This window comes from Amblyomma mixtum, chromosome 1, assembly GCF_055824585.1.
Source record: "Amblyomma mixtum isolate Tamu chromosome 1, ASM5582458v1, whole genome shotgun sequence".
NCBI lineage: Eukaryota > Metazoa > Arthropoda > Arachnida > Ixodida > Ixodidae > Amblyomma > Amblyomma mixtum.
The window spans coordinates 142,529,924-142,557,226 of NC_143012.1; the positions used below are offsets into that span (position 1 = coordinate 142,529,924).

Below are 27,303 nucleotides of genomic sequence, written 5' to 3' on the forward strand. Positions count from 1 at the left end.
GGATGGGTGGGTGGATGGGTGGATGGGTGGATGGATGGATGGATGGGTGGGTGGGTGGGTGGGTGGGTGAGTGGATGGGTGGATGGGTGGATGGATGGATGGATAGGAGCGCCCCCTTTGAAACGGAGTGGTGGCAATTGCCACCATGCTCAGCTTTTCTTCTTTATATTTTTTTTACTGTGTTGGCAATTCTCATTAAGAATCGCCACCATCTTTACGTACGGTTTCCTACAATTCTAACCTTATGCCACATCTCTGCTTTTCAGCCACCAATCCTCCAATCGCTTTTTGCTAACTTCCACTGCGAATTTATTTACATGACCATTGGTATCTTTAAACCCTAGGGCCTCAGGAAGAGTGACTGCGCCTGCATCGACATCCGGATGGATACCGTCACATTTTATTATGAGGTGTTCAACTGTTTCCACAGATCTACCACATACTGCACATGTGTCATCTTCTTCGTTAAATTTCTTTTTGTAGTTGCGTGTTCTAAGACACCCTGACCTAGCTTCAAAAAGTAGGGCACTGCCTCTTGAGTTATCATAGAAAAATTCTTTCCTGATCTGCCTTTTCCAGCATCTATATAGTTCTACACTATGTTTGTTTTCCATTGAATTCATCCAATTTTTCACTTCCTTTTTTAACCTGTCGTTTAATGCTCTTTCTTTCTCCGTCCTCATGACCTGCATACTTACTGGTTAGTTTTCTAGTTCTTTTCCGCCACTGTGAGCCAACGCTCTTTCTGTATAAATATTTAAATACCTTAGCTGGCCATCTGTTATCGATCAATTTCCTCAGGCGTTCTTCATATAGTATTTTACTCTTAGCTTCCCGTGCTTCGAACGATGCCCAGCCCATATCCCCTTGTACTGCCTCGTTGCATGAGAACAGGACAGCGCCATTGGTTGGAGGACTACATTTGAGTGGCATTCGCCGCAGCATCCTTCAGTTGTATCCGGCTATGTAATACTCGTGATGAAATGTCATGGCTGACTGAAAAAAAGTGGAGAGGGAACACTGAAGCTCCCCTTAGGGCATGACACGGCAGCATAATGGGTCAATTGACATATATGCCGAAGGTCATTCTCTACTCTACATTCGTAGATCCCTGGGAGTCCTCATACCCCTTTGGCGAAGTGGTGCAGCAGTTGATTGATGCGTCGCTGCCTACAATGGTTGGTGCTCCCAGCGGTGACGTTTTTACGGCCGTGGTTGCTCTTCCAAAGTGGCCATTCATTAATTTAACTTCCACCTGCCACGGTAAACAGTTTCCTCTCAATCCGATGAGCAAGCTGTATTACAGCTGCAAGGTCACGGGACGTAGGTGCCTCTCCTGTTTCTTTGGTTGATTTCAGGGCGCCACCTGCCAGAGTCATGTCGGTGATTATTTGCTCACACGCCGACACTGGAATTGCTGGAAAGCAGGCCATTTAATGCTATCGCCTTAATATGAATTACGTCAACATTTGTCACCATTTTCCTCATCTGCAATAGGAATATTGGCGAATATTCATTCCTTCCTGCACAGTTGGGGCAGGAAGTGCAACAAGCGCAGATATAGAAAGTTCTGCAAGTTCGAAGCTGTTCGTATGATACTGGGGGTGCAAACGAAACGGAGACGCAGAAAGAAGGCTAAAACGCCAAGGCGCTTGTCCTGTTGTCTTCTCTCTGTGTTGTTTGAGCTCCAATTATCATCATAAAGCGCAGATATGGTGAATGTCTGGTGGCACAAGCTAGCACCGAGGTGATAACACGCCGTAGTGCATTTGCATAGACCGCTCTGGGAATAAGTGTGAGTGGCGCACTTTTTTTTCCAGCGCGTCAAGCAGCAGACCCAAGGCCGCATTTACTCGGAGACCGGATATGATTGCATGGCGCCCCAGTTACAGCCTCAAACGTTATCTGTGTTTTAATGGTCTCTGCTTCATACCGCGCTATCGGCGCTCCTTTGTCTGGGGTCGCTAGAGCAGTAAAAGGATCCCGAGAACAGCCGCTCCCTTTGTCTTGCTCCTAGTAAGTCGCATATTCGGTTTCCTCACTAACGTCGGCTGTGCTGCTGTCAAACACCAAGGGATTACCATCGGCCGACAGCTGACCAAGGAGGGCCCAGTACTGAGGTATGTGCTTAGAACATTGTATTCTGGCATGCTATGTAAAACAGTTTTCTAGGGCTGGTTTCCCAAGGATACATAAAGTTGCTTACTGTGTTGTCCGGTTAGCCGGACAAGATGAAAGATACGGCGCAGTGTTCTCGAATGCCAGCCTTTGGCGTCCGTTGAGGCTGCCTGAGCCACAGCAGAGACCGGTACCACAGGACAACTTGTGCAGAAAAGAGCATTTAAAGAGAGGCAATTTTAAGCTTAGAAATAACTGCTAGATGACAGCGTTGTTGGGATCAAGCACACATCGTTAAACGTGTTGTTCTCCCAGAGCAAATACATAAATTTGACTCGGTCCGGACTGGTTACAATAAACAACTCAACCCGGCAGGCCTAACACTTAAGCCCTGCAGACGGTGTGTGCGCCACATTGGAGTAGTGCCTATGCCTTTCGGCTGCTAAGGGCAAGGGCGCGGGATCGTATCCCGACCTCGGCAGCGGTATTTTTATGGAGGCGAAACGCCGAAATGCCTGCGCGTATGTGCGATGGGAGCGCCAGTTAACAAAAGGCCTAGGTGGTCAAAGTTAATCCCGAGCCCTCCGATACGGCGACTTCAATAGCCCGTATACAGGTTTAGGGCCATAAACTACACATATTGTACCATATCGCACCATACGTGTACACTGAGTGAACCACCGATGCTAATATTGAGGAAATATCAGGCTCTAAATGGTGAAACTTGAAACTTCGACACAAGGCCTACCAGATAAGACAGGACATAAAGTAAAATTTTGAATCAATGATCCAAAAGTGGGAAACGTCGATGCGTCATCATTAACGAATAGGAAGCAGTCAACGCCATCAACTCAGCTAAGGGATACGTGTGGAAGGCTCCATATTCAACCGAGATCAAATCAAAATAAGGAGTAAGTCAAATATCGCAGCATATGTGGATAAAGCAAATAATTTAATGAATGACGCGATGCATTATGTTAAGGGGACCATCGCAACAAAGGCGGGACACACACACAGCGCTTGTCTTCTGTGTGTGTGTCCCGCCGTTGTTGCGCTGTTCCCCACTTACCAACGCGCCCAAATTTCAGCTTTACGCGATGCATTACCTTGATGGCTGGCTCACTGGCGAAATTTACAAATAAAAAAAAGCATTCGGAAACCCTGTATCGACTTCAGCAATGAATGAAGGTAATGGTGTCGACGTTTCGTTTAGGCAGCAATCATACAGCAATGGATATCTTCTGTAAAAGCGAAAAGTGCAAGAAGATTCGAAAAACACTCAGATGAGCGGTCTGAACACAAAATAAACTTTTTAGCGTGCACCATTTACAACATCGTAGAAGAGGTAGAGCTCTTGAGCAAGGCAGAACCTCAGATTTTATACCCCTGTCACGAGGGCAAATTTAGAGCCACTTTCAACAAATGGCACCCGCCTTTGGTGCCGCTCGTTGGATTGCACAAGATATACTTAGCTGGCGCTCTTCAGAGAACAAAAGGCCTGGAAGTGAGCTCGGTGAACTCACATCACTCAGTTTGCACCCACTTCAAGCTGCCAACGTGCGCAGCCTCAGTATCATAGAAGTGAATTTTCCTCTGCGCTCAATATTCCTGTGCAATATAGCGGCGCGGCCTTACTTCGGGGAAATATCTGGGAGCAGTGCCGGCGTCATTTACCTCCGGAGATCTCCGTCCGCCTTGTGTGGAGACACCTGTCGTGCAGTATGCTGTGAGCACTGCACTTAATAAGCTTAACTCGCAACTCAATGGCGCTGGCAACTTCGACAGTGTTTTTTCGTGGGAGATGTATGCGCGTAAGGACCGCGAGCGCACCGACATCGTCCAAGAAGGCGCCAGCTTGTGTTTCTATTATGAACATGGTGTATGTGATATCGTTATTGTTGCTGCTCTCTAAAGCCCTGGCAATCATTTATTCGTGTTTCTATTATGTATCTGATGTATGTCCTACCGTTATTGTTGCAGCTCATCGTTTATTTTGCTTTGATTGAATTTGCAGTTTATACACCGTTTACCATGATTAGTACATACCATTGCTTATAGTATATCATCAATTTTTGTCACTAGGCAATATCATTAAATATAATTTATTTTTCTATTTAAAGATTTCTGGCGTGTCAATTGTACTGTTTGTCTTGTCGATTCTGTGTGCTGTAACTTTGCTTTGTTGAGCGCTAGGTCACCATTTCAAGTTTTTGCCTTCCATTTTGTGCAAAGGAGTAGCCGGCATCATAATCAGGCACGCACATCTCCTTTTATGTTAGTGACCTTAAAAAAAAAACGCCACCTCTACACAGAAGTTTTGCTCCTCGTTCCTGCCTCGGAGCCGTTGGAGGATTTTGGGCACCCAGGGAGGCCGGCGCTCCCCTGAATGTTATAATCACTTTTACATTTCATTCTGGGAGCGCTAAACCCTGATTAAATCTTCCACTCGCAGGCGCAAAAGGCATTCTTGATATTTTTGGTTGGTTGCCTTTTAATGGTTTAGTTTGTCAGTAAACTTGTGAAGGTGTACTTCTAAAATAGCTTTATGAAAGATTTTAGTAATACGGAAATAATGTAGAGTGTTAGGTTGCGCTTACTGCTGAAGACGTTGACCCCGTAATAGGGTAGTGGACCGTCGTGTAACAATAGTTAAAAGATTCCTTTTTAATGGAGCAACCAGCTGTCAAAGTTACTCTTCAAGGGGGAAATGAGGCAAAGTTCACTCGCTGGAATTGGCATATCGTTTGTGCGTCAGGCAGCCGTATTTTGGCATATCGTTTGTGCGTCAGGCAGCCGTATTACACTAATTCATAAAACTCAACTGAACATGAAAAATTGTTCTCACTGAACAGGCAAACCAATTCGTAGTAAGAAGGAAGTCGTAGCTTTTCAAGAGTTTGTTTGGACACCGATATTTTACATTAACGAGACAGCGAAAATATAGCGCAGTCGCAGCGAACAACAATCTGAACGAATTAATCAGAGCCCGCAGTACAGATAGGAACTAAAACAGGTAGGCTAGACATTCGCCACCTTTCGCAGACGTCAAAGTATCTCGTTAAAGAACACAACATGACTGTCTCCAGTCGTAAAGAAAGAGGCCTTGAAAATAGGCACGGATCAAGAGCTGGCCAGGACTAGGTTGCTGTAGGGCTCTCAAAAGATACTGGAGGTACAGTGCTCCGTATGCTTGCGACCTGGTATAATTCTGCGATTTAGACGCCTATATTTAGGTTTTACGCTATGTACAGTTCAAGGGTAAACATTTGTGTCACGAAAATTCGGATTCACACAGTTGTTACTCAAGTTAGCTTTTTGGGGGTTATTTCGGAAAGAAAACAACTAACAATTGCCACTTAATTTGTAACGGGACAAAAAGCGCTTTGATTAAACAAATAAAAAGCTTCAATATCTGCATTACACCTAACAAAAACTGACTTTCTCGGATGGTTTTCTGCTCCTTGTTTGTAGAGAAATTTTACCAGGTTTCAGGACGCTACTCGTAGTCTAGCCGTATACATTCTTGGCGTGTCTGGCCTAGGCGTGTTTAGAAAAAATTTATTTACATATGTACACATGCCAAGGTTACAAGATACATTCACATTAACATGACATTAAGCATGTAAGGTGAGCCAATTAAACAGGTACCATAAACATTTCTAAGTAACTAACAGGAATGGGCAATGTAAAATTAGAATGCATATATACCGATTGACAGAAGAGCGAAAAGTCGATAATTAGTCATTGAAACATTGAAAAGGAGACCTTAGCGCCAGTTTGGTCTAAAAACCAAGGCAAGACGACCGTTATTAACAGAAATAAATGGGCATGACCATTGTCGGAGAAACTCTTCCTCACCCAAGAAAAAGAGTTCCTCGGACAAAAAACTAATCAGCTCCCGTCGGAGACGGCCGAGAATTGGCCACACAGCGCGGCGTCGAAAGCCACTAGCGACCGCGGCGCATCGACTGCGCCATAAACTAAAAAGACCTGCAACTATTAACAGGCGAGCAAAACGGCCGCTGGGGAAGCGGCCGCGGGAGACGAAGCACGAAATGTCCTGCCCACGAAATCCCGCATGAACCGCGCGCCAAAAGACACGCGCTACAACACAGGTGACTGTAGCGTGGCGATTAGATTCCGGAAGCGGGCAATTCGGACAGGTACTGGAGCGTAACACACCCCACCGCTCTAACCGATCACAAGTAGGGAGAACTGCCCAGCCAAGTTTCCAGACAAAGTCACGTAGATGATCTGGGAGAGGTGTCGACGCTAAACGCGCCCACTGAACGCGGCGCATAGGTGAGCGGCGAGACGCCGGCACAACAGGTAACAATAGTGTGCCCATAATGTCCACCACACGGTCTGCAACGATGTTGACAGCAGGTGCTACTGCTCTTACATGCCTGTAAAAGGCCACTGATGAAGCGTAGAAAGCGGTAGGTTGCTCTGACTGGGGTCCATGATTAACAGGGGCCGGCGGATCCAAAAAGCGTAAAGAAGGGCCCAAAAAGTACCGAGCCAGGATTCGCGCCGGAGATGCGTTTCCTAGCAGGATACGCAAAAGACTCTTCAACGCTAACAGCGAGGACGTGACGGACAAATTTGGAAAGGCAAACCCTCCTCTCTCCCGTGGTTGTCCAAGAACAGCACGGGCTACAAGCTCGGTTCCGCCTGACCAAAAGAACGAAAAAACTGTAGTCTGCACTCGCCTTATGAAACGGAGGGGTGGTTTAACAGTGTAGCAGAGGTACCAGAAGGCACCAAGTATGAAGGACTGAACCAGGTAGCGCCTCTCAAGCAGAGCCAACTCGAATGTCTGCGCCCTTCGCACACGAGCTGTAATGTCTTCGACGACCGAAGACCACACACCATTCCATATTCCAGCACAGTCGTAGGTCACACCTAAAATGCGCATCTGCGCGCACCACTGCAAAGGTATTGAAGATGTATACGAGTCTGGGAAGACCCCACAAAAAAGTAACAACTCTTCGAGTAATTAAGAGCAGCCCCAGACAAGGAGGCGTACTCACGGAAAACATTTAAAGTTTCAAGCAGGCTGCGTTCATCAGCTAAGTACAGAGTGATGTCGTCTGCATAAGCAGTGACGCGTACCGCCTAGGCAAATGGCTTTTCTACAGGGTGTGAGCTGCCATTTGGAAGGAGGCTAGCGAGGACTAAGAGTAAATGTAAGTTCCTCGACCTCGGTAGTGATCCCGGCTATTTCATGAGTATCGCCTGACCAAAAGCGCCACGTCTAAGACTGGGTGGCACGGAAGGACGGACGCAGTCATTACTCGTGTATAGTGCTTCATGCTGTTATAATTTCTTCAGCGGCTGCGTAAAAAGGCCGCATAAAGTACGTGCTGCGAGATTCGCTTATATTGTGTGGGCATACGCCCGAATGAAGGCCGATCTCTGCATCTCCACTTTTTTCTCTTCAGAATTAAAAGCAATGATGACCACTGCAATAATTGAAGGCAAAGGGCGTACAAATACAAGTATAGCAGAATTTTTCATGGTTTAGTTATCGTCCCCGAAGTATAAACAAATACTGGCCGCGGTCAAACTTGGGATATAATTTTCCGGTCCCTGTGCATGCCGTCCAAAACGGCTGGCGTGAGCCCCAGGGGTTCAACTTCGCTCTGGAGTGGCTGGCGCTGTACATAAAACACTATAGCCAAACGGGCGAGTTGGTGGTACATACTGAAGGCCAACAGCTCAACGACTCAGACAAAGTAGAAGAAAACAGCGCTTGTACTGTGTTTTCTTCTACTTTGTCTGCGTCGGTGCGCTGTTGGCCTTCAGTATGTACAGTGGTGAGCAGCCTTGTCTAGAGCGCTTGAGCAGTGCGCACTTGGTAACAAAAACCGAAATTAGAGAGCAGCCCCTCATTACAGGGCAACGTTTTCGTGCCTGCTTTGTTTACGAGGCTATCTGGCGTTACTTCCGTGCAAGCGTTGCAGCTGGACCCTAGAGGCTGCCACAAAATCTGGATTTGTTTGCAAGGAAGTGCACCGCCCGAGCGCTCTAGACAAGGCTGCTCACCACTGTACATACAAGCATTCCAGACTGCAGCACATTGAACGATAGGTTCCTGCACGGGGCTCTTCACCCCCCAGTGCTCGCAGAATATGCGGGATTTCATATTCGAATTTATTATGCTCCTCGAGCCGCGCTCCTCGGGTCACACGAGACCACGACCGAAGTGTTGGTATCAGAAATGAGGTGTGTCTCGCTTTTGCTCGATGCACGTTGCCGTCCTTCATTAAATGTGCTTCTGTGGCCTTGCCACGTCACAGCTTCTCTGTTTAACTCTTTCGGCGCCTTTCGGAGTGCTTGGTTAGGAAGGCAAAAACCGGCTTCTGTGCAGAGGCTGCGTTGAGATCCAGCGTGTGTCCATGAGTACTCTGAGTAGGTTTTTTCCCCGATTGACCTGGGGTGTTGCTACATGCAATAAGTTTCAGGTATAAATGTACTGAAATCCACCTCATTCTTTGAGCACCGCGTTCCGCTGCTGCGTTGCATTACTCATACCTGGTGCTTAGAGTAAGGTAGCTGAACAAAAAAGTTTCTGCGAAATACCTCATTCTTCCCGATAACTAGACTGTCGTTGACACTAGATAAAAGTAAGTGGATGTGATAAGGAGAGTTATTTGCACTGCAACAGGCTGAAAGCAGGTCAGCTCGGGATACTGCCACTGTATTCGTCAGAAACAGACAAGCGGAGAACTGTGTTTGGAACCAGTTTTTAAGGCGAAAACCTTTAATGCCTCATCGTTACCGACAGAAGGTTGTAGCAGAAGCTTGTCAGCAGAGGTGTCGCGCTTTTGCCGGGTGTCCACCGAGATATGTGAGGCATTTACTCCGTAATTTCCATTCCTCAAATACAATTTTCATTTTCTTCATTACGGGCCCTTTTTCTCTTTCTTCTTCTACTCCCACTTTCTCTCTTCCTTTAGAAACGGATGACGGGTGTCTACCGAGATATGGGAGAGAGTTACTGCGTGATTTCCTATTCTCGAATACAATTTTCATTTTCTTTATTACGGCCCCTCTTTCTCTTTCTTCTTTCACTCCCACTTCCTCCCTTCCTGTACGGTGTGGTTAAGGTGTCAACGAAGATGACTGAGAATTACTGCGCCATTTCCTTTCCTCAAAAAGCGCTACGTTTAAAGGGCAAGGCATCGTGCCGAACGGGTGGTGGCGTTCCGTGGACTCCCTGGCAGCGCTACAACACGCTGTCGCGTTGCACTCCTAAAGGCGAAGGTTAAGCGTCATTAATTAGCAGTTAGTTAGCATTTAGTCATTCATCAGTAATTTGCCAAGAATTATCATTTAGTCATGAGTCAGTAATTAGCAATTAATTAGCAATTTTTCATTACTTATTAAATATTCAATTTTTGTGACGTCATCGAGTGGTGTCGTCACCAGTGCCACAGAGGCAGTCAAAGTGGTGCGGAAAACGCTTTTGCCTCTACGCACTTTAGGAAATCAGAATGGCCCCTAAATTTTTGAGAGACAAAGGCCTCAACTAAGACAAGGACGTTATTCATCTTGAAGACCAGCGATAAAGAGGCAAAGAACCAACAAAAGAGAAGGCGTCACGGGTGCTGACTAACAACTGAAGGTTTAATGAAAAACTGAGGAAATAAAGAAGGTGAAACGCGCCAAGAGCGAAAGAAAACACCGAGAAACATCAGCGATTACACAGCAGATAAAGGCACTTATCAAGAAGCGCTATCTTGTTTCCCTGTAGAGCAACGGACGGTTTTGCCACGCACGAGTCCGATTTCTTAGCGATGCAGTATGCTTCGAAAATTTCGCTGCTTATCTGGTTACTTCTCTTGTATGCTATCGACGTATTACACAAGTCCGGCAAGCAAGGGTGATCATGTTCTTTGTATTGGCGGCAGTACAGCACGAGATTAGGAGAAGGGGTTTTTTGCTTGTCGAGAGAGTTTTCATGCTCTTTCCACCTTTAGGAGAAAGGTGGTTTGGTTTGGTTTGGTTTATGGGGTTTAACGTCCCAAAGCGACTAAGGCTATGAGAGACGCCGTAGTGAAGGGCTCCGGAAATTTCGATCACCTGGGGTTCTTTAACGTGCACTGACATCGCACAGTACACGGGCCTCTAGAATTTCTCTTCCAAAGAAATTCTAGCCGCCGCGGCCGGGATCGAACCCGCGTCTTTTGGGTCAGCAGCCGAGCACCATAACCACTGAGCCACCGCGGCGGCTATTTAGGAGAAAGATTACTGACGCTACTAAAAAGCCAAGCTGCGCCTCGCCCGTACGAAGAAGAAACCGAGCCGGCCCCGAAACGTCGTGTTTTCTCTAAAATTAACTTGGTTGGCGTCAGTAATCTTTCTCCTAAATTAATTTTCCCAACCGGACAGACTTCTGTCAAATGTTTTCGTTTGAGTCTTTCAACCTTACATTTATACACCTGGCCGTTTCACCATAAATATCTTTCCGCTTGTCAAAGGAACCCTATACACCACCCATTTTTTTGCATTAAATGAACTTGTCTGTATGCAACATAGTGCACTTTTAAACGTATTTTCTGGAAGAGGCGGGTTCCAGCTGTTTGTGCGCTGCAGCACATACTTTCTCAACTGTATGATCGGTGGACAACACCACCTGTACACTGTGTGACGCTGCGATCTTTTTTAGACCTTGCGAGACACTGTTCAGATATGGGATGCATGCGACCGACCTTGTTTCGTATCTCTTTCTGGTGCCCCTCAGGAGAAGGTGTAGCCGTTTTCTCCAGCTTTCCAAAAATTCTTTCCGTCAATCGAGCAACGTTCTTCTATGGAAAGCCTTCTTCACGTAGTCTGTTCACCCGGCGGAAAACGACCTCAATCCGGTGGGGAAATGACATCTTGAGGACTTCAGCAGTCCTTCAGCAGTCTTGAGTGCTGCGAACCGAACGAAAGAAGGGGCTTTCTGACCTTTGGTGAACACATCAAGCAAGTGTGACTTCTGGTGAGAAATAGCTCAAGGTCTAAAATTCTGTCAAGGTCATGCTAGGTGAGAACTAGATGTGGGATTCCTCATCAGTTAGGATATAGCTGGCAACATAGAGGAAATGTACAGGATTAACGAGAGGGCGGCAGCTATTGTAGTTGTTTTCCATAAGAGGTAGAAACTCAGGGCAGTACAGGTCAAAGCACCTATCTCGCTATGATGAACGGATCGTAGAAAGTTTCTGAGCGCATTGGAATCGGCAATGCGCAAAGTGAAAGCATGGTACATTGTACTGATAGACTACTTCAATGCCTAGTTATGCAAGGGGCAGGCTGGTAAGGTGTCAAATAAGGTCTCGAGTTAGCTCACGCCTCAAGAGGGAAGCCAAGAAATAAGCGAAAGCCCATTAAAGAGTCCGTGGTAACAGAGAAAGTAGAGGAATTCAGGTTATCGTTGCAGAAGAGATATTTGCCTTTGACTAACACGGCTACTTTAAATTTCAAGCTATGAACGATAGTTTGAGAGCTATGATTACAGACTGTGACTCAGGCGTAGCCGGTAGGTTGTTCAACAGGATACCGGCAAAATGTCTCAGGAGACGAAATATCAGATTAAGAAACGCCAAAGCATGAAAGCAAGAAGCCCCACAGACAGAATAGACCTGGCAGAGCTATCAAAGTTAGTCAGTTGTAGTAAATCAGCCGACACAAGAAAATTCATTTGGGAGAGAATCGCGCATACTCTAACGAACGGAGGTAGCCACAAAGCGGTGAAGAGGACACTACGCATAGGCGAAAATTAGATGTATTAGTTAAGAGACAAAAAGAGCAATGCCATTAGCAGAATGGATAATATAGTCAAAGTAGCCGAAGAGGTCTATATAAATCTATTCAGTGGCAGATGTAATCAGGATGTTAATGACAGAGGCAGTAGCGCACAATACTGGAACATCCCGCCGGTAATGAAAGAAGGAAAGGAAGCATTAGGAACAATTACGAGCGGAAAAGCGGCAAGATAAGATCAGGTAAGAGTAAATCTGTTGAAGGACGCAGAGGAGATTGTGCTCGAAAAACTAGCCACACTGTACACGCAATGCCTTATGACCTCGAGCGTGCTAGAAGCTTGGAAGAACGCTGACATTATATTAATCCACAAGAAAGTAGGCGTCAAGGACTTGAAAAATGAAAGACAGATCAGGTTCTGTTCGTTGCCTACAAAGCATGTACTAGGGTAATCTCTAATAGAGTCAGGATTATCTTAGTCTTTAGTCAACCAAATGATCAGGTAGGCTTTAGTAAAAGGTACTCGACAGTAGATCACATTCACACTATCAATCAGGTGGAAATGTAAAGAATATCGTCGATCCCTGTATATACTCTTTACAGATTGCTACGAAGTATTTGACTAAGTAGACAGTTCAGCAGTCCTGCAGGCATTCCGGTATAAGGGTGTAAAAGAGCCTAATGTGAAAATACTGGAAGATATCAATAGTGGGTGCGCAGCTATAATAGTCCTCCAAAAAGTAAGCAACAAAAGGAAAGTGTGTCAGGCAAGACGACACAATGTACCCAATGCTATTCACTACCTGTTTACAGCAGGAATTCAAAGGACTGGATTGAGAACAGTTGGGGATAAGAGTTAACAGAGAATACCTCAACACTCTCAGATTCGCTGAAGACGTTGACTTGCTCATTCACTTAGGAGATGAACTACAAAACATGATCAATAAGTTACAGAGGCAGAACAGTACTTTGGGTCCAGAACTCAATATGAGAAACGCAAAAGTAATGTTCAACAGTCTCTTAAGAAAACAGAAGTTTTACAATTTGTAGCGAGGTGCTTGAAGTGGCAAGGGACCACATCTGCTGAGGTAAGGTAGTGACCGCAGATCTAAATCACGAGGGCAAAATAACAAGAATAAGTATGGGGTGAAGCGCATTTGCCAGATTCTCTCAGATAAAAAATTCAGTTTAAAAATATTACGCACGAGAAAAGTATGGTGAAATATGTTTAGGCGAATCCCTCAAGGTGGAGTAGATTTGTAATAAGGGAGTAATTACTCATTGGCATCCACCCAAGTGCACCCATATGGCTGCAAAGGAAAGCTCACAGCTTTCTCAGAAACTTCGTAGTTAAAGAAAAATCCGTCCTGTTGCCAGGTTTGAACCCGTGACCACCGCTTCACCGGAGCAGTCGTTCTACCAACTAAGCTAACTGGGACGGCAAGCTTATGGTAGGGCGAGAGCGAATTGATCAAAAACCCGAAGTCCCGAAGTGGAAGCAGTGTTGGTAAAATGTTTAATTGAATCCCTCAAGGTGGAGTAGATTTCAAGTAAATGAGTAGTTATTCATTGGCGTCCACCCAAGCGCAGCCATACGGCTGCAAAGGAAAGCTATACAGCTTTCTCAGAAACTTCGTAGTAAAGAAAAATTCGTCGTTGTCCATTGTTCGCACAGGGATCGCCGCTTCACCGCTTAGCTTTCTTTTGTAGCCGTATGCCCGCGCTTGGGTGGATGTCAATGAGTAATTACTCCCTTACTTCATGAGAAAAGTCTATAGCAGCTGTATCTTGCCGGCACTGAACATGGAGTCTAACGAAAATTGTTCAACTTCAGTTAAGGACAGGGAACGAGGTATGGAAAGAAAAATGATTGTCTTGTCCGTTTTCAGTTGCACTGTTCCTCAAGGCGAACGCCTGGCTGTTGCGGTGTTTTGGCGAGGCTTGGCGCTTCCTTCGCTTATTCGCAAGTTAATTGCGTTTAGTCACGTCCTCGGGAACTGTAGAGTGACATTGACGCCGTCTTCTTTTTCGCAGTAGATCAGTGCGGCGTAGTCGGCGCAGCTCCTCCTCCGATATGTGAGACGATATGTTAGCCTTCCATCGTGTCGTGGTTTGCTGGGCCGTCGGCACGTCTGGAGGGAATATCAGACTAATGTTAAGCTGCGGTCGAGGTTAAGCGGATGCTTTTACCTTGTTCGTACGCAGGTAGGAGGTAATGAAGACGGCGTTTGGTTCTGCGCAGTGCGAGTTGTATCAAATTTCACATTTCACACAAACTTGATAAGCTGCTTGCACCTCGTGAAGTATTGCCTCAGCACTTAAAGGCACAGCCGTGTTTCGATGGAGGCGGAACGCACGAAAACTGGCAGGGGTTCAACCCTTCTAAACCAGGTTAGCGAGAGCGAAAGCTCCATTACACTTGGCTACGGCTGGTTAGACTGGATTGTCATGCAATGCTACAGAATTCTTCACCGACGCAGCAACTTGGGCCACTGCTCTCCCCTGACGCCTCTCAAAATCTTGGTACCGCCGCTTAGCGCGCCGTTGCTCGGGCTCTTTCTCGGTGGCGGCTTTTGCCTTACCGCGCTTAGCTCCTCGTCTTCTCAGTACACAAGCAGCGCGTCAGGATATTTCAGCCGTATGATCAGACGCAGCGTATTGTACATAGTCCAAATTCCTCGCAGGCATTTCAGGCACATTGTCAGCCGCAATCTCATCCATGGCGAAACTGCACGCGACAGCAGCATGGCGGCGTCTCGCCTATTAAGCAAACGCCGAGTGACGTCAATAATCACATGACCACATCTGGCGAAGCGTTGGTAGGCGCACGGCGGTCGGATCAATATCGCGGCGACGGCCGGAGCCGCGGCCCAGCGGCTGCAACTGCGGCGAGTAAACGTCACAGCCACACCTCCGGCGCTCCTTCTGGTGAATGTCAAAATGCAGCACCCGATGACCTTGGCGAAACATAGAGTAGTGAAGCTCTTGCTCCAGATTGCTCCCGTGTGTTGCCAGTGCACGCGATAGATTCCTAGGTGGTCGGAATAATTCTGAAGCCCTCCACTACGGCACCCTTTTCTCTCTTTCCTATATCGCTCACTGCTCTGTTGAGGTGTGTACTGAAAAGGGAGACAGTTACTGCGTATTTGTTTCTCCTTAAAACCACTTTGCCAAAGAAGGCCGATGCTGCAGCCTTCTTCGGCATGCGTACTGTTTTATTGAATGAATCGCTTCACGGTGGCTAGAAGTGACGGCGGAGTATTCTTATGGCAGTGTAAGGAGGGCGTCAGGCATCTGATTGTTTAAATGCGTCATTGCCCTGCATTACTGTGCAAGACGATGTCTCATCCTTCCCATCATGGACAACCGAGAGTAGCATTTTTTTAAATTTAGGATCACAACTGGAATTGTGTCATTCTCGACTATTATCTCGTATTAGCAAAAGGGGGCATTTTGTATATCGCGGTGACTAATATGAAATTCAATTTTATCATTGAGATGTATCCGCTATATCGGACTGCAATCGCTGCTCAGGACATAGAACCAGCACCACTGCGATTTTATAACGCCTTTTCTTGGTTATCTATTAGTCGATCAAATGGGTCGTTTTTTTATGCATTAGTGAAGTGCACACTAGAATGCCCCTACACCTCTGCTTCATATGCCGTGCATCACGTAACTCGTTATTATCAAAATAAAATTAGTCGTGCGTTCAACACAGCCTGCATTATTAATCGCCTCTCTATGGCAACCACCTGAATCATGCCACGTCTGCGTTACAGAACTTCCTAGCTACTCCGAATTCGGGGAAGATGAAGGCCCGCATCGAAGACAACGTCGTGTACTCGCCGTATCCGAGCATCGAGATCCCCGTGTGCTCCTTCTACGAGCTGGCCAGAGAGAAGCTGCTCACAAATCCTGACAAGGCAGCGCTGGTGAGCATGCTTATTTCGCTCTGCGATGAAAACCGGTTTCTGCCGTCATCGAGTGGCCCGAATGCAGTTGTAACGGGGCCAGATGGCGCTTCCCATAACGGCGGCTGGTGAGTGAGCGATGTAGAGATCCGCTCAGTGAGAAAGACGAGCTCTATTTCAGGAGTCTTACGGTTCAGTAAGGTAGCCTTAGTCTTCAACCAACCAAATGGTCAGGCATGCTTTTGTAAAGGACACTCGACTACAGACCATATTCACACTATCAATCAGGCGATAGAGAAATGCGCAGATTATAACCGTCGCCTGTATATGGCCTTCATTGATTACGAGAAAGCATTCGACTCAGTAGAAACCTCAGCAGTCATGCAGGCATTGCGGCATTAGGGTGTAGAAGAGTGTTGTGCGCAATTATTGAAAGATATCAATAACGAGTGCTCAGCTACCATAGTGCTCCATAAAGTCACGATAAAATTCCAATAAGGAAGGGTGTCAGGCAGAGAGACACGATCACACCAATGCTATTTTCACCGCCTCTTTGCAGGAGATACTCCGTAGCCTAAATTGGGAACAGTTGGGAATAATAGTTAATGGAGAATAACTAAGTAATCCGCGATTTGCTGATGACATTGCCTTGAAAAGTTACTGAGGACTTGAGCTGCAAAGCACGATCAAAGTTAGACAGGCAGAGCTGAACGGTGAGTCTAATAAACTGCAGAGAGCCAAAGCCAAAGTTCAACAGTGTATCAAGAGAACATCTGTTCACAGTTGGTAGCGAGGCGTTGTTAGTAACAGGGAAATATTTATACGTAGGGTAGGGAGTGACGGCTGATCCGGACCATGAGAGGGAAATTACTAGAAGAATAAGAATGGGGCGTAGCGCATATGGCAGGTTGCCATAGATCATGAATGGCACTTTACCGAAATCTCTGAAGTGGAAATTATACAACAGCTGTATTTACCGGTACTGCCCTATGGAGCAGGAAGGTTGATGATAACGAAGAGGGTTCAGCTTAAGTAAAGGACAACGCGGCGAGCTATGGAAAGAAAATTGATATGTGTAAAATTAAGACATTAGAATCGGGCGTTGTAGGTAAGGGAAGAAACGCTGGTTAATGACATTCTAGTCGAAATCAAGAGGAAGAAATGCGCTTGGGCAGGGCATGTAATGCAAAGGCAAGGTAAACACCTGGTCTTTAAGGGTAACGAAGTGTTCTCTAAGAGAAGGCAAGCGAAGCAGGAGGTGGCAGAAAGTTAGGTGGGCGGATGGGATTAAGAAGTTTGTGAAGATACAAGGGGAAGCTTTCGGCCTGTGGGTCGGGAAATCGGACTGTGCGGCCTGCTCGTGCCCCCCCGCCACCGGATACGGGCCGGTGTTGTTTCGGCTACTAGGCTTTGTTCCGGTGCAACGCCAGGAGTGGGGATGGGACGGCCGGGACCCATCCTCTGGGGATGCAAAACCCCATGGGTGTGGCAGCGACTCCCAGGCGACTGTGAGGGCCAGTCGCGCGCGTGAGGTCCGATGCCTGAGCGGAGGCAGGCCTAGGTTTATACCCAGGTGGGACCCACGAAATCCGGCCCGAAGGCATGTCCAAAGAACGAAAGGTTTTCAAATACATGCTACCTTCCTCCGCACGCGGGGGCGTGCAAGTCTGGCTACCGACGCGTCGGTTTGTGGTTACGGAGAAACCACGTCCGCGCGGCGGTTTATAGTAGCCAGGCTCTGAGGACACGGCGCATCGGGGAAGCGGCCTCACGGCCGGCCGCAAGCTTAACGGCCTTGCGGGACGCCGGGGGATGAGGGCCTAGTACGATCTCGTAAGAGTCTGGCAAAAATCGTCGATGTTGTGGAGTACCGGTGGAGTAGGCCAGGGCCATCTCACCCTAAGCCACGTTCTTGGTTAGTGGCCCGGTCGCCCGGCCTTCAACACTCTCTCCTCAGTAGGAGAAGAGCAAGCTAGGGGAGGAAATAAGTGCATCGTTGGATGGAGGGAAGCACAGATGGGTCCCAGCGGAGGTGTTAAGTCATGACGCTGAGGGCCGGGGGGCCGTTAGGCCGAAGACCTAAGCCTCTACTGGCCGGACCACGTCACACATGCTTCCGGTGTCTGAAGAACCGCGAAAAGCACTCGACGGCGAGTAGCCGGCAGGTTGGAAAAGCTTCCTAGTGTCGTGGAGGAGCCCCAGGTAGCTACTGACACCGTCTTAGGTTTTCCTGTCTCTGACGGTCGTAGCCCGTTGCATATGATGGGTGGTCGGGCATCCCGTGAGTGGGGCCGCACCACTGGGCAATCTCGATGCTCTCCCTGCCCTGGCCAGGCAGGCTAGCAATGGAGTCGAGATAATCGAAGGATCTGAACAAAAACCTCGCTGCCCCCATTACCCAACCTTTGTCCCAACCCATTTCCTACAACCATTTTTCCCATCCTTCTGCCCTTCCCTTCCGCTACTTCTCAGGGGAGATCAGGGGAGTCACCCCGGGCCCGCTCCCCCGGCTGTGGGTCGCTATAGTAGCTTTTCGCTTTTTATTTACTTTTCCGCCTAAGGGTGGTGAAATTACAATTTGCCTACGAGCCTATTCTTTTATTTTTGAATTGTGTTAAGCCTGTTTTACGTACGTGGTGCAGGCAGGGGCATATTATTTTTATTTCCTTTTCGGTTGCCCCAACCTATTCTTTGTCCCTTTGTTGGTCGGACATGTTGGAGAGGAGGAATAATTTGTGAAGATACAGTGGCCGCAACTGGCAAAGGACCGGGTTAATTGTAGAGACATGGGAGAGGCCTTTGGGAATAGTCAGGCTGCTGCTGGTGATGATGGTGATGACTGTTCAGTATGTTGTGCACATCAGCTCCCCCCATTACTACTGCAAACATCCTAAGCATTTGTAATCATAAATCAATCTCTCCGCTGATTGTACAGCCTTCTGCCCCTCGCATTTCTGCATGCCTGTCCGTCTTTATAGCTGGTGCCACATTGCGGCCGGAATGCAGTTTGACCCCAGATGCGGCAGATTGGTCTTCCGTGCATATCTACAAATTGCTCTTGCTGCCAGAAGGGCTCAAGTTTCCTACTAAGCACAGGTCAGTGTGTGGATAAATGGCTCAGTGTAGAATACCAATATTAAGGCTACAGTAATTCTGAAGGGCTAGAGTTTAGAGCAAAAGTTTACCTATAAGCAGCACAATTCTATTTGGTTACATATGCCTTTTCAAATGCAGAGAACTCATACCGTTCTCTTTTTATAGGTATAGAAGGAGGAGCACAGAGTTGGGTGCAATGCATTTCTGGCCTCGGATTCACACTAATTAACCAAAACGGAGACGAAAACCTACATCGTACAAGCTCCTGTTTCTCCTCGACACAAGGTTTTTGTGGCATTGGCTGCGGAGCGCAAGTCTTTGCTGGTCATATACTTTTCTTTGCACTCAAAAGGTACCTTTCCCATACTCTGTCCAGCTGCCACAGCCAATAGCAGCTGCAACCTCCGATAATGTCACTAAATATATTTGTTAGGGTTGCAGCTAATAACAGATGCCGCAGTCATCAATGCAACTGTTGTAGGGAAAGGCTTTCACGCACTGATTTTTGGAAGTTTTAACGTAAACGCAGGTCGACAGCGGCCATTTTGCGCGCCAAGTTCGCGACGCGAGGAGGAAGCGGTTGCATGCTGAATTTTTTTCCCAGTGGCTTGCGTACAAGTGCAACCCTCGATGCGTTTATTTAATGGAGCGCGACACGTAAAGCAAGGTAGATTGAAAACAGGAGCATGAACTGCGTTCACTATAGGAACGACGAATTATTACGCGATAGCTGTAAGGAGCTCTTTTGGCATCGTCCGTCGTCCTGCGTAAGGCGGAAAAAATCCAAGAAGTTTGAAATAAAACAAACAAACCAGGAGAGGGTCCAAACAAAGTCAAAAGTGGCAAGGAGGTTGATGTTATCGGGTAATTTCACAATACAGAAGTAATTCATTGAAAGAAATTAGCCGGCATTAGGTGTCAAACTGAGGCCATCTGCGTGCCAGGCGGGCACGGAGCGCATAGGCCAGAAAGGTTTTTTTTTCAATATTGCATTTACTACACGAGGTTATGTATGTAGAGAAAGGGCCTATATACAAATTATTTACAGAGCATGCACCTAGTAACTGCGTTGTACTTGCTTGACAGAAAACAACACATCTCAGAAGGGCGGCAAAGATGCCGCGTCAACAGCAGAAACACATCCATAGAAAGTCTCTTTCATCATAAATGTCCCCGAGCTGGAGCATCATTCGATTGAAATCGCTTCTGGCTGAAACGAGAAGTTCAGCGTTGCGGTCCTGGATGTGCGCTTTCCGCTGGCTATGAAGTCTAATGAGGAAAATCATGTCATATGGCTTGTAATCATATTGAGTAGGCGCATTGTAACGAGTACTGTAGGATTTTAAATCAAACCCTTTCTTTAGTGTCCTCTGTAGCACATACCACAACGAAATCCATCCTTGCAGTTAATAACCTACGACCATTGAGCATAGGCCTCGAAAGCTCGTTGGTTCCAGCGTTAGATGGGCACCTAGTGAACTCGTTTTGTGTATAGCTTAGTAACGTGTGTTGGGGATGTGTTTATGAGTATGTAGTGCCGCAGTATGTCGGGAAGTGTAACCTATAGAGTGATTGGTAACTGTAATAATGATTGGTGATCGGTAGTGCTGATTGTAATCGATGACCTTGGTGGGTAAAGTGATTGTGCATTGGTAATGTTGACTTGTAATCGAATGATAGATAATTGTAACCGATATTTGTAATTGGTTCTTGGCAATTAAACGCGCTTTATTGTCAGTCATTGATACTCCTGTTTTTGAAAAACCTGTAATTGATTGTTAGTAAATTGATAATTGTGGATTACAGAAGTCTCAACTGCTCGTGGTGGCAGCCGGGGGAGCAGGACGTTGCAACTTGGGTGGAAAGTTTCTGTTGCGCGTGAGTGCCACCTGGGGACACATAAAAGGAGGTGAAAGCGCTTTTGCAACTAGTGGAGGATTCTGAACTCGTCTTTTTACTGCCGGGAACTCGATCTACACATTCTGGGCATCCTTATAAACGTCGAATTATTGTCCTGTGAGGCCGATTTCCCTAATTTAGATCGGATTAACCGTCCTGGCTCCCGCCTTTTTTTTTAATTCGCCGCGGAAGGTAGGAGGAATCAACTGAAGCGTGGAGTGCTTTTCAGGTAGTCGCGTGACGTTTTCGCTTTCGACTTTATTTTGTTTCTTTTTTTAGGTTTCCTTGAATCAGTAGCTCCAGTCAGAGACAACGCAGCTGCAGATTAGGCCCAAACAAATAAAAGTAAGCGTGGACTTTGTTTTTGCCCATCGCTACGTGTCACTCCGAAGGACGACACGGGACTGGCCGAAAGGCACTCCACGCGTTCGTTGACCCCTCCTATCGTCCGCGGCGAGGTAAAAAAAAGCGGGATCCGGGACGTTTAATCCGACTTAAACTAAGGGAATCGACCGCGCAGTACACTAATCCGAAGTTTCTAAGGATGCTCGGAACGTGTAGATCGAGTTCCCGCGGTAAAAAAATGAGTTCAGATTCCTCTAGTGAGCAGACCTGCGGTCAAGCAAGGGTTTCGCTGTCGGGGCTCGTACCCCAAATATGGGCGGTCGTTCAGAAACCGCAGGTTATTGCCTGAGTTTCAACGTGAAGGACAAACCCATTGCATTCTCTTCAAAAACCCTCATCACATCTTCGAGCCAAGGAGGCGGCACACTTCTTGGACAGCGACAAGGCCATCGTCCACAAAGGGAAACATGCGCGTATTTATTCCTTCTGGGGTTTTAATTGGAACGGTAAATAGGTTTCACCCGTTTAACCGGTGCTGAGAGAAATAAATACCGCCGGGCCCCACCCTGTCATCGCACGCGCTACCGATCTCATGCGGATCATGGTGGGCCTTGCTCTGAGGGAACAAAGGAAGGACTCTGGCTGGCACAAACAAGGCGTTTATTGCTACAACAACAATAGCGTCCGCTAGCAACAAAATACGCAGAGGAATCGAGGATGTCCGACTCACCAGCATGGTTATGTGCGAACGTTCGCCAAACCTAGGGCAAGAGAGAAGCTCCGAGGCCGGACGGGATGAGCTGGCGGGATAATGTTCCCACCGCAAAACCTCGCATCGAGAGCCACGCCAGAACGTTACCGCGCGCCGAAATCCCGAGCCGTAGAGAGTGTGCTCACCAGCGCTCGCACATCACAAATCTGGGAGCTGAAGATTTGATTTAATTAAAGTTACACTAGCTGTACGATGGTAGTTGGAGGTAATGAAACGAGTGGAACGGTTTTGCACAGATTCAATGAGGTCAATTAGCGTATGTTGAGCTGGATCCCATATTGCCGACGCGTATTCAAGTTTAGTCACATGTTTAGTGACAAGTTAGTGACAAGTTTAGTTTAGAGACAAGGGAGAGGTTTTGGCCTGCAGTGGGTGTAGTCAGGATGATGATGATGATGATGATGAATAAGATAGCATGCATAGTCAATTGGAATTTTAGAGCCCTTTGAATGAGGTTCACCTATATCAAAGACAACTTCGTATCTCTCTTTTCTGTTGCTTTGAGTCTACCGGAAGCAAATATGGGTCCCCTGATCACGAAAGTATTCAAGAAATAGTCTACCGCCGCGGCTGAGAGCGGCAAGCCGGCTTTCGGGTGGCGTTACCATACAGTACAAAGTGGCAACGCAGCTCGACAAATCAAACTGATTGGAAGTTGCAGCAGCCACTGTACATAGAATAAAAGATAGTGCATCGTGCTCTTCATCTTTCGAGCCGCAGTTCAAAGTGAACCTGCATGGGCTAAAGTACGTCTTAGAGCTGCTACCGAAGGCGTACGTGGTAGTTGGAGTTTTTAGCATGCACTGCTGTTCCTGGGGAAATAAAAAGAATGTGATGCTAGAGGTCATATTGAAGACTGTTTTGGTGTGTGCAACAAAGTCTGCCTGTTGAACGCAGGCAAACAAGCATGCAGCTCTCTGAGCTCAGGCAAAAAGAAGGAAAGATTGATCTCTTAGTTCACAGACAGGGTTTGCCGATTTCGAATGGAACGTTTTAGACGATCCGTATCTGAGCGATCAATTGTCGGTCGTATACAGCTTATCCTCAGTAGCACTCATGTCCATCTATCCGCGACACTAAGAGCATCACTTAGCCGACCAGACAATGTTAAGAGGAGCAGCCAGTTTTGGCGAAATATTTTCAGAAGATATCACAGTAGACGAAGTCAGTAAAGTATTCACGACTTTCATCCCTGCTGTCACGCGCCTAGCTATTCCCGGCTGGTCAAGAGTCGTGCGACAGGACCACAAAATGTGGTTGACGCCAGAAGGTATCCAAGCAAAATAACTACAAAATAATACCGCCCATACATTTCTTAGATACTCAGAAAACGAGAACCTCTTAAAATGTAAAAATCAGAGTGCGAAAGTGCCCTATATTCTTCTGAAAGCCGAACAAATTATGGCAAAGATGTGCGTCATCCACAAACAGCTTAATGGGATCTGAAAACCGTAGGAGCAGGTTCGTGAACTTATTGGCAGGTACTGCCCCTTCACAGTCGGTTTCCTGAGAGCCTCTGGAATGCAAACAAATAGAGATAAAAAAGCGGACATTATAGCATATGCTAGGGACATGCCGTTTCCAGTTTTGGAAAGTACACATATTATTGACCAAAACCGCAGCAGAAAAGCAAATTTCTACAAGTGGTAGTGCTAACGCATCTGTTGATGTTCTAATTGCTCTACATAAAATTAACAGAGTAGTGTATGCCGCAAAACATATGGCTCGAAGCCTTGGCGAAAAACAGTACGAAATGCTGGCCCATCGCTCTAAATCAGCTTTAGAAGCCAATCACTTTTCGAACACTACAAATCCAAAAAGGTACATCACTCTGGGCTCTACTTGGCTTCTGTAAGTGGCGGATACTTTTATTAGGAAATGAACTCCTAACTTAGAGGTTTTACAACTCGAGCTCTCCCACCAATTGTTGAAATGTCTTCGGCCAAATAGGCTTAAATGGCCTATTCTTCCCACCATTCTTGTGTAAAAAATTTCCGGGTTGCCGGATGCGTGTTATGAAAGCGCGAAGTTTGTTTTCTTGACGCCACTTTAATGTGATTCATTTTAACTGTTCTATTAGTTGCTACTCTTGCACTGTCAAGAAGGGAAGTAGGCAGCTTAATATGCACGGTAGGATATCTATTTATCTTTATGAAAAAGTAATACATGGCTTGTTGTACCTAAAGTGGGGCTGAAACCTGTCTAGAAGCAGTGCGGCATGGCAGAATTTGGATTCATCTTAAAGATTTTAAACAAGGTACGGGTCGGCTCGGTTCTTGATATGGGCGAAGATGGGGGTTTGGTTGTGTTGACCGGTTTTCGGTTCCATTACTGTGGCCGCAATGTCACCATTCACGCCGGCTTTTTCTGTCTGCAACTGTGGAAGCTGATTCTTTAATAGGGTGGCAGTTTCTACTGCATCGGAGTTATTTTTAGCTGCCCCGCTTTCTGGAGGAGGAAAGAAAGCAGTAAATGAGTAGCTTGAAATTTTCCCACATATTTGTCTCTTGCACATCCCCGTTCACTTCCCTTGAAAAGGTCTTCACTGCGATCACCCACTCGTAAGCACCAGTCACGGCTGCAGTAGCGTTTCTCTGCTGAAGTCCGTTTATAACTGCGCCCCCAAATTCCTTTTCCATTGTCCGTTTCATGTCAAAATTTAGTGACATCTCGTACTGGTGCCATCGATAAACAATGGTAGGTAACTCAAATTCATTAGTTTAGTTCGCAGGGACAATATTACACTCCTCTTCATCTCTAAGCACTGTGGATAAAATGGAGTCAAGCGCTTTTTCGTTGCCTTGAAAATTTCGACTTTATAATCGACATCTCTCGATGCCACTTAGATTGAGGAGATCCCCTTTCCACCAAATGCAATAATTGCTGCACTGACGTTCATTGCCCTTCTCCTTTTCTGGGGCGCTGAGAAAGAGATGTTGAATACCGGTTGAGCGCTTTTTAAGGCCGATCTTTTTTAAGGACGATTATGCTATATCTCAAAGGAACCAGTGCTGGTCCTGCTGTCAGGCGAAAACATGGTATTTCCTCGGAATTTAAACCATCTCTGTCCCCGACTGCAGGTAGACGATGTGACCAGCCTTACTCGTGCAGAGGTCCTAGCGCGCATGCAGCGGTACGCCATTGGGTTCCAGCAGCATGGCATGCGCCCGGGTGACCGGGTCTGTGTGCATCTGAAGAACACTGCAGAGAATCTTATCGCCATGTACGGCTGTATTCTGGCGGGAGCGACCATCGTCCTTGCCAAAACGTCGCTCACCGAAGGTAAGACCGCACCATTGGCAGGAACTGTGACACACCTGGTTAACAGGGAAATACTGTAGCGAAGGGGGCTGGAAGATGTCGGTTGTGGAAAAATCGTGTAAGTCCTCTGCTCAGTGCACTGTTATGGTGGCACGGTGGGTTACAAGTTAAGGACAGAGCGTGGAGGCGGTGATCTGAAAAAATGTACTAATCGGCGAACAATACCCAAGGAGATTTCTAAGTATTTGCGTACCAAATGAGTTTGTCATGTTTCGCTCCATTAGCACGAGGAGGCTGGAGACGTTACTTTGGGCGCGCGAGAAACTCAAGCGTCTGTAGTAGGTGCTTTAGGTAACCTCTAGTTGCAGCTTTCTAGAGCCGAAGGGCCCGCTGTGACTAGGAAATAAATATTCTAGGAATGAACGAATCGATTAAGATCATTGCTAAGTCATAAAGGGAATGTTTTGTATCTTCTGGTATACCTCAAGGATCAGTGCTTGACCCACTTGTGTTTTTTTTTTGCGAATTACCTTTGCTCTGGTATCACTTCTAATCTTTATACGTTGGCGGATGACTGTGTGTTAAGGGCAATTGGCGATGTGAATGACTGTGTTGCATTGCAGGCTGAATTGAATAGAATAGCCGAATAGTGTAGGAAAAGGGGGGAGCCCTACTGACATTGAAAATTCTGTGTGCAAGAATTATTTTTTTACTTTTACAGATTTTTACTTTCAAAACTGTGAGAGATAACATCGGTGCGATCTTTTCACCTGGATTTTACCGCTGATTGCAGGATTTGTACCAGGGTAACATAAGATTAATTAAATGAATTTCCTAAATATACTGTCGAAAACAGTGAATTTGCTTGTGGGTTATTTTTAGACGTGTTAATTTTTTTTTACTCCTTGAACAATGATATATTATTTCGCAAGCTCCATAGCTATGGTTTCCGAAGGACCTTCTGAACTTTACCTGAGAATTATTTACATGGTCCAACCCAAGTAGTAGTTATAGAAAATATTGAAAGCAAGTTTAGACAATTGGACGCTGGAGCTCCTCAGGGACTGATCTGAGCCCCCCTTTTTTCAGCTTGTATGTTAACGACCTAAGTCAGGCCATTCTTCATAGCCGGGTCTTCCGGGACGCAGATGACATGCTTTTGGTAACATGTCATAGGAATTACGATCAGACCGTGAGTGAATTACAAATTGACACTGTGTATATCATGAGTTGACACTGTAATAACGTAATTTTTACTAGCCAAGATAAAACTAAACTAGTTTGTTTTCACACTCCCCTGAAAGTTGTTTCTGTCACCACACCACTGTTTCTTCAATCTCGCCAACGTAACAACTGTGTCTGCTCTCCTATTCCGTACCTTTCAAGTGTCAATTATCTTGGTGCTCATCTGATTCCACCATGTCCTGGAACAGTCAGCTGGCTAACGTTTGTGCAAGGCTGCGCAAAATAGCTTGCCTGCTCTACTCTTTTAAAGCATTAAGCCCAATTTGAATAAAGAAAATAGTCCGCCGCGGTGGCTGAGTTGTTATGGTGCTCGGCTGCTGACCCGAAAGACGCGGGTTCAATCCCGGCCGCAGCGTTCGAATTTCGATGGAAGCGAAATTCTAGAGGCCCGTGTTATGTGCAATATCAGTGCACGTTAAGGAACCACAGGTGGTCGAAATTTCTGAAGTCCTTCACTACGATGCCTCTCATAGCCTGAGTCGCTTTGGGATGCTAAACCTCATAAACGAAACCAAACCAAACATAAGGAAAACAATAGCACATGCATTGGCGTACAGTGTGTTGCGATAGGAAATTTATTCTTTTTACTTGCGCTCAGTGTTTTGGCGCAACAATGTTTATTGCTTACTGGAAGTTATAAAGTGGTTGCCGGGTTCTATGGTGTGGAAACCGCCAACAAATCGAGTCTTTTATCGCGCTCGCGTATGCCTTCATTCATGTTGTTTGAAGCAACTGTGATCCTGAAGTATCTGTGGGGTAAGGAACTATGCCTCCCGTGTGTTCTTTCTCGAGCATTAGGTCCACGCGATCGTGTAATTTTTCCCAGGGTACGGTCAGCATATGGTGAACGTGTAAGTGTTTTATATGTGCCAAGTGTGTTCGACGACTTAGCAAATGTTG

General features: G+C 46.5%; 1 protein-coding gene across 2 annotated transcripts in view; it reads left to right on the forward strand.

Moving 5' to 3' along the window:
• Positions 1-1,927: 1,927 nt before the first annotated feature.
• Positions 1,928-27,303, forward strand: part of LOC149367801 (putative 4-coumarate--CoA ligase 1) — a 108,638-nt gene continuing 83,262 nt past the window's right edge. The window contains exons 1-3 of one of the 2 annotated variants that reach the window (XM_089557498.1): positions 1,932-2,120; positions 15,654-15,806; positions 24,978-25,179. In XM_089557498.1, the coding sequence (XP_089413624.1) occupies positions 15,684-15,806; positions 24,978-25,179 (325 nt within the window). In that variant the 5' untranslated portion in view covers positions 1,932-2,120; positions 15,654-15,683. Of the gene's footprint in view, positions 2,121-15,653; positions 15,807-24,977; positions 25,180-27,303 lie in introns of both variants that reach the window. The other variant, XM_089557504.1, reaches the window with a different exon arrangement.